Raw genomic sequence first — 8004 nt, forward strand, 5'->3', positions numbered from 1 at the left:
TAAACAGATTCCCCCTTGCAGGAAATAAGTCAACAATATGCCAGTCGTTGATTTGGCGCTTAGATAATCTCAGAGCATTACTGCTTATGGAAAAAATAATCAAGAAACAAAATCTGAAAGCTTTCAGAAAATTATATTTCGGCCAAAGAGCGTTTTTTGAACGTTTTCTGCGTTACCTTTATTTATTAAATATCCTGTTCTTCGAACTTAAATCTTAAAATTCAGTTCAACAGCATATCGCAAAATAATTTAAAAATCAAAATTCATTAATGCTTAAAAAATATGAAATAGACAAAAAAACAAATTCCAGATTCCAAATTTGAGCTTCCAGATGCCCATATTCGGGTGGAGATGTACGTTATTCAAACTTTGATGACTGTACTTACCGTTCTTTTATTACAATGCGATAAACGTACATGCATGTCTGCAGATTCTTCATTATTTAATATCTTTAAATATAATGGAGGGCGATAATATTTGGTGGCAACAATTTGAAAAGTGATTCACACTTTTAAAGTTTTCGACTCAAAATGGCAAAACGAAACTAATAGCCCTTCTAAGCTAACACCCTTTGGACTAATAAATCTGCTAAATGCAGTTTTAAGGAAAGATCAACATATATTATATGTATATTATACATTTTATGTAAGTAATTGTTACCTTTTTACATTTTGTTTATAACTTCAATGTGAAATTAAGAAGTCATATAAAATTCAACGACAATAAGGCATATTAATGAACCGAAATTTAATATACTTATGCCATTATCTGAATAATCCAATCAAATCCAAATATGCATTTTATCTTAATTTTTTGTAACATTAAATTCATTAAAAATCAAGGAAAGATTTAGAAAGAACAGCATAACAAAGAAATTATAAAGTGATTTGCAACAATCGATATAAAATCAAAATCACTCTTAAATTTTATCCGATTTTTCAGGCAGTTAAAAAAAGTATATTAGCCCCCATTATCTGAAATAAGGAGCAAATAGTTTGTATATCTGAATTATTTTTTGGTTAAGAAAAGATTTCCATGCTCTAATTATCATTTCTTAATTAAAGTAAAGAACAACATTCTGCTTGCATACAAATTTGTTTTGTGACATAATTAATACATCCTTGAACCACAGACAATATAAAAGCTCTTGTATATTTTCAATATTTTACTTTTATTTAAGTACTTATTTCAGCTTTAATGCGAAAAATAAAGAAAATATGTTGTTTTTATCTCTTCATTAATAAGGTTTGCCTTAGAATAGACGTCTGATGCAATACTATACTCCAGTTACTGTATATGAGAGATGTGTTTTCGTCAATAAACATCGACGTTCAATGCCATTTAACCCACAAAAAAGGCGTGGCGTTCAAATGACCTTTAAGTAATAACTTCCTTATAAAATTCGCACCCCTTACTTTTCAAGGTGTGAAAGGAGTATATATACCGACATCTGAAGTATAGAAGGTATCATTCAGTTCAACAAAGCTGGAAACAAACACTTGAAAGATGATTGCTAAGGTAAGGTACTTTATTTCTCATTAGTCCAAAGGGATTTGAATCCCGAAGGACTATTAGTTTCGTTTTAGCATTTTGCGTCGGACTCATAAATGTCGGTTCACTTTTCAAACTGTTGCCACAAAATGTTAGAGTCCTGCATTATATTTGAAGAAATTAAATAATGAAAAATCTGCATAAATGTATGTATATTTCTCGTATTGTGATAAAACAACGGTACATAGAGTCATCGAATTTTGAATAACGTAATCCTCCAACGAATATGAGCATGTGGAAGACCAAATTTGAAATTTGAAATTTGTTTTATGATCGATTTCCTATTTTTTAAAACTTTGACGAATTTTTGATTAACAAACTCAAGGATTTCAAAGCGAGCAATGGCAACGTTGTGCAGAAAAAACATTCTTATCTCCAGCGCGTGAGTCTCTGTATCGGAAATTCTAAAGATATGCTCGTTTTAAAACTATTTTGCGATATTGCTGTTGCACTAGATCTTATGGTTTAAGTGCGAGGAACATGATATTTAATAAAAAAAGGTAACACACAAAATGTTAAAAAAAGCTCCTTTGGACGTAATTTAAAATCTGAAACATTTCAGATTTTTTTTTTTTTTTTTAGTCATTTTGCCTACTTTAAATCAGGCCCACACTTTATAACTGAGTGATTAAAGTCATTAAGCAGAAATTATTTTCCCGAGGCTCCTATTTCGGCCTACTGTCCAAGCTGTTTTTATGGATGCTGAAATACTATTTTTTGTATGCATAATGCAATAGAAAGCCGTAGTTTCCATTAAGAAAGGTCTTTCACTAAGACATCATTTCCCTTAAACACATCCTACAATATGTCTAAGTAATAATTAATTAATAAATTCCATATCTACTTTAAATTAATTCAAACTGTAAAACCGTACACGCGTTTGAAAATATTTCAGTAGAATTGTAAATAAAGAGATGAAGAATTTCATTCTATACAGTCCGACCGAAAATTTGTAATTTAAAGGAGTTCTTTTGGTAATGGGTAGCTTAAGATTGTCCTAGAGGTAACTTCATATTAAATATTATTATTTTATTTGAAGGTGGCAACATTTTACTGCACGTAATATACCTTTAAATCTTCATTGCTCCTTTTGTATAACGCAAGTGTTTGCGATATATCTAGTCTTTGGATTTTCAGAAGTTTAGTCAAAGATAAAGTGAATCTCGCCCTGTATTAGTCATGAATTAACGACCGTATTGCATTCTATAACCTTTCAAATAAAAGCTAGAAAAGAGAAGAGGAGGAAGAAATCATATAGGAGGTTTTAAAATTTTAATTTTATGTAACTTCCTCGTTATTCAAACTAATATATCATCAATTGGCTTATGTTATAAGAAACACAACTAATTATATTTAAAGAAAGCATAAATGTATATTCTCAGTTTTCAAATGTATGTTAACGTATTACTAACTTTTTTATACACATTTCTATACTCAATTTCTTTGAATTAAGAATTTTATTGAAATAGTAACACCGGTTGAAAAAAATTGTCGCTAAAGATAATATAAACATTAAACATATTTTAAATATAAATTAACTTTTTTATACTCACTTCTATAATCAAATTTATTGAATTAAAATTTTTATTGAAGTAGTAATATCGGTCGAAAATAATTGTGCCTAAAAACAGTATGAACATTAAACGTATTGTAAACTGATAACCTGCTGGTATTTTATGGTAATATTTTGTGAGAAATTTATATTAAGTTTTTATACGCAGTGTTTTTTACTAGAGTTTAAAGCTTTTAATTCATTTAAAATTCTGGAAACCTCATTTTGTACCTTTAAAAAAGCATTTTGTACAATACAAAAGCGTGAATTTATTTTTGTGAGAGATTTGTATTTCGTTTTTTGCAATCAATTAAATACTTAAACACTTTTACAAAACAACGTTTATTACTTTACTAAAAAATTAATCAGATAATCTTCAGGAATTCCAAAAAAATGAACGTATTTATGTAAAACGTTTGGTTACGAGTAATGGTAAATATTTTCATGTGTATCCATGATATATATATATATATATATATATATATATGTTTTAATTTCAAAGCAGAACACGAATATTGCATTGTTAAATGCTTTTATTTTACTAATAGGAAATAGATAAAAGTAATAAAGGTAAAGTAAAAATTAATGTTGCAGGATTGAATTATCAGTCCACAGGATTCATGTAATGATGCACAATCACAGACAATATTAGTTCTTCCGGCGTTGATAGAATACGTTAGTCCACAGCTAGCTTTACATAGTATGATCAGCTAAAGTCACTTGAACGCCCAAGAAAACGTCTGTCTTCTTTAACTTTTGAAGACTAGCAAGCCTTCCACTCGCCGGAACTTCGCTCCACTCTCGTCCATGTCTGGACGCTATCTGACGTTGTCTGGGATGATTCGCACTGAGCTATGCTGAGATGACGTCAACGCTGGTAAATCGCTAAGTCAGCATCGGTCGTCGATGATCTCCACATATATATATTGCAAGCATTTTTGACTTACAATTAGGAATAAATTTGCAAGTGTTTAACTAACAGGAGTTCTTCCTTTCAATCATTAATTAAATTAGCTGCTTAAGTGATGAATTGCCTAAAATAGTAATTACAGAAAAGAAAAAGCATGATTTGTATGACGATATCAATGAGATCCATTGTAATTTCATTAGGATCAACTAGTACACAAAACCATCTTATTGTTTAAGGATCAAATACAGAAGATTATTTATAGTCTGTGGAACATCTTATTTATAGTCTTTTAAGCAGACAGCATTCTGAGGTGAACTTCTTGCCATTACTTTGTCTTAATAATTAATTTTTAGTTCGAACATAAGTCCAAATGACAGCTATGCTTTCATTGTTTTCTATAATTTAATGACATACCGGAAATCTAGTCGGAAATTTGGTGAAAAAAGAAGCATTTAGTTTTCTAAAATTTTTACACTTTAAGGTTTTTCTTACATAGAAAACTTGTTTAAAGTACATTTGAATTCATGTATTCTCTGATTATCAAAATGAAATCTTAATTTCATTTATTTACGCATTTCTTAAAGGGACTCATACACCTTAAAACCCATAAGATGTTCGAATAGGTGATTGTTTCAAGAATTGGGACAACTTATTTATTTTAAAAGCAATTACTACCAACTTTTTACAGCTGACTACATAATATAGCTGCTTTCTGAAATAGTAATCAGAAAGTTTGTGTTGCCACAAATATTTTTATAATTTAATCCCCTTTGTGACAACATTTTTCGTCATGTTTCCAACTTGCGCGCACAGTTTAAAACATTCTGTTGCATAATTTAATTCCATATTTAATATATAGCTTTTATAACATTTGGAAACTATCGTGAACCTAAAATTCTAAAAATTTCATGTTAAATTTTTATTTTATTTTGAGTTAAGTTTATAAAATGTATTTTATCACAAAATTTTTTAATGTTTTCGTCCATAAAATGTTTCAATATTAAAATATTCATTAGATTGTTGGTTCAGTTAGAAAGTAGTGCCCATATAAAGAATTCCATCACATTTCAAGTATGTACCATTAGCCATTTTTAAAATATCATGCGCGCAAGGTGGAAACATGGCGAAATATTTTGTCACAAAAAGGATTAAATTACAAAAATATTTGTGGCAACACAAACTTTCTGGTTACTATTTTCCAAAGCAGCTATATTATGTAGTCAGATGTAAAAAGGTGGAAGTAATTGCTTTTAAAATAAATAAAATATCCCAATTCTTGCAACAGTCACATTTTCGAAGATCATAAGGGGTTTAAGGTGTATGAGTCCCCTTAAGACAAAGTTTCATAAAATAAGCATCAAAACACTCAGGGTGGTTAAAACGATGCTATCCAATATGTATAAGCTAGTTTTTATAGTCTAAAATGAAATACGATATGTGATTCATCGGATACGAGTATGGTTGTTGCTAAGTGTAAAAAAAACAGGCCTTTAGTTTTGAAATGTGAATTTTAATTTCGTCAAGTAGACTGTTTCATATTTTGGTTTGTAATTCTGAAGAAGAGATTCATTGGAATTTTCAATTTAAATGCTATTAAGTCTTGGTTTGCATGCATGTATCCCATCTCGATAACTCGGGTAAGGAAATTAGTGGTACTTCGTAGTTACGTTCCATTGGGTGTTGGTTACTTCCTAAAGCAAACACAAACCAAAGCAATATGTGCCATGAGATTGCTATCCTTGAGGAGAAGCGGATAACCAGTATAGCGCTTTTGTTGTTTTCTCTGTCTTTAGCTTGAATCTAAACTAACCTTCCTTAGTAAGCTTTCCGAGGTAGACATTTTTCACTGGGCAAATAGCATTGGAATACTTTAACCGCATTAAGTAAAAATTGGATAAATTTTGCAAATTATATGTAAATCAGAAAGCAAGTTTTCATTTAATATGCGAAGTTGTATAAAGATATGCTATTAAAAATATATGTTTTCTTCACAGATCGTTCTCCTTTTCGCTGCTGTTGCAGCTACTCAAGCTTCTACCCTGCTTGCACCAGGACTTGCTGCTCCTGGACTCTGGAATGCAGGACTTCTAAACACTGGGCTGCTGGCTCCTGGACTAACTCTCAAAGGCGCTCCACTTCTTTCTGCTGTACCAGCAGCTCTGTCAACCGGGTCTGTTGTTGGTATCCCAGGAGCGGTCACCACGGAAAAGAGACTCATCGGAGCACCCGGACTCATGGCAGGCTCTCGTCTACTCCTCAACAGCGGAATCATCGGAGCACCCGGACTCATGGCAGGCTCTCCTCTACTCCTCAACAGCGGAATCATCGGAAATGGCATCATTGGAGCTGCACCCTTGAGACTAGGCAGTGGAATAATCTCTCCCATCGGCCTTCGAAGTGCAGGCATCCTCGCTGGACCCGGAGTCGTTAAAACCATTCTTAAATGAATACAAAAAATTATTTTAAATGAAATTTAGTGTAATATATATTGACGCTTTCAATAAAATATTGTTGCGTGCGTACGGATTCGTTACTAAATGAATGCACAAGTCCGATGAAAAATGAACAAAAATTTATTATTATCACAACAAAAATGCTTAAATTTTCTCAAATTATCACGCAGTATTACAATATCTCACAGTAGTTTTCTTTTAACTACTCAAATGTCCAATAGAACGTAATTCAAAACAGCTAAAGAAAGCTAATCCGTGAATTCGCTACAATCAACAACAGTAGTTTTCTAAACAACAACAAACTAAGCAACTACTACGAACTGAGATGTTTTCCTCCTTTTATAACATTTTAAAATCACGCGCTAGAATTTTCCAGTACTTTCTCGAAATGAAAAAGAGTTATTTATTTATTTAATGCACGCGCTCTTGTATTTTCAATTTTCCGGCTTAGCTTTCTTTTAATATTCGTCACGCGCTGCACTGCGCGAGAAATAAAACCATTTAATTTATAATTGAACTAACATTTGCTTTTTAAATACCAAATTCGTAACAATATCTTGTAGCATCCACTTACACTTTTTAAAATCCAAGGAAAAATTGTATTTCCTTAGAAAGTCCAATCCGAGTATGCAAGAATCAGTGATCTGTGCTACATATGCCGTGTGATGGTAAGCGGCACTTCCAAATGTGATGTTAACATTTACTTTTCCGTCGATGTCGATCTTCTCACCGGACACAGTCTGGAGGGTAACGCAGGGCGGCGTCCAGATAAGTTTGTTTCCTAGTTGTTGAGCCAAATCTTTTTGGATGATAGTGACGTTGGCTCCTGTATCTATAGTCATATTGCACGGAACTCCATTAATATGTCCTATTATGAAAAGTCTATTACTGCCGCCTCTCATTGCAGAAATCTGAAGCGCTTTAAACGGGGGCTTTTCATTATCTGGCAACCTCCGCCCCGCGAGATGGCCACTAATTAGTTTCCCTGCTGCTTGTTAGAAGCGGTCTTAACATCAGTACCCTGGGGTGTTTTGCAGTTTCTTCGTATGTGTCCTTCAGCACCGCAGTTCCAGCACTTAACGGTCGGTTTCTTCTCACCAATATTCCGTCTCAAGGCGTTCAGTTGTCTAGTTAAATCGTCAAGTCGAGCGGTGACTTGATCCCCTGGCTCCTGGACTTGAGCAGCTCTGATTGGGTGGCGGTCTCGACGAGTGGCTTGCTGGGCTGCCTCAAATTTCATGGCGTACACTAGAGCACTTTTTAAATCTTTTACATCCGCCATTCGTAGAGCTTTCTGTATTTCAGTATCTCGGATGCCGTCGATAAAGTATTGCAAGGACAGGATTTCCCTTGTTTCTGTCAGGCATTCCGAAAAGGCGAGATGAGACAGCCTTTCAACATCCGCGGCGAGCTCCTGAAGTGTTTCGGTAGGCTTCTGTTGACGAGATTTTAATTGGAGCCTGCTGTAGTCTTTTAAACACTTCTCCCCAAAGCGCAACTCCAAGGCGCCGGACAGAGCTTCGAAATCTAACCTTTTG

The 8004-nt window shown here is 33.1% G+C and overlaps 1 protein-coding gene across 1 annotated transcript; it reads left to right on the forward strand.

Moving 5' to 3' along the window:
* The first annotated feature begins 1365 nt into the window (after positions 1–1365).
* On the forward strand, positions 1366–6535 carry Nplp3 (Neuropeptide-like precursor 3). The gene is made up of 2 exons (XM_035360036.2): positions 1366–1518; positions 6008–6535. Exons 1-2 carry the CDS (start codon positions 1507–1509, stop codon positions 6458–6460), a joined length of 465 nt encoding a protein of 154 aa, XP_035215927.1. The 5' UTR covers positions 1366–1506; the 3' UTR covers positions 6461–6535.
* The last annotated feature ends 1469 nt before the right edge of the window (positions 6536–8004 follow it).

Source organism: Stegodyphus dumicola, chromosome 4 (genome assembly GCF_044657685.1).
Source record: "Stegodyphus dumicola isolate Sdum_Otavi_A_Nest chromosome 4, ASM4465768v1".
Taxonomy (NCBI): Eukaryota; Metazoa; Arthropoda; class Arachnida; order Araneae; family Eresidae; genus Stegodyphus; species Stegodyphus dumicola.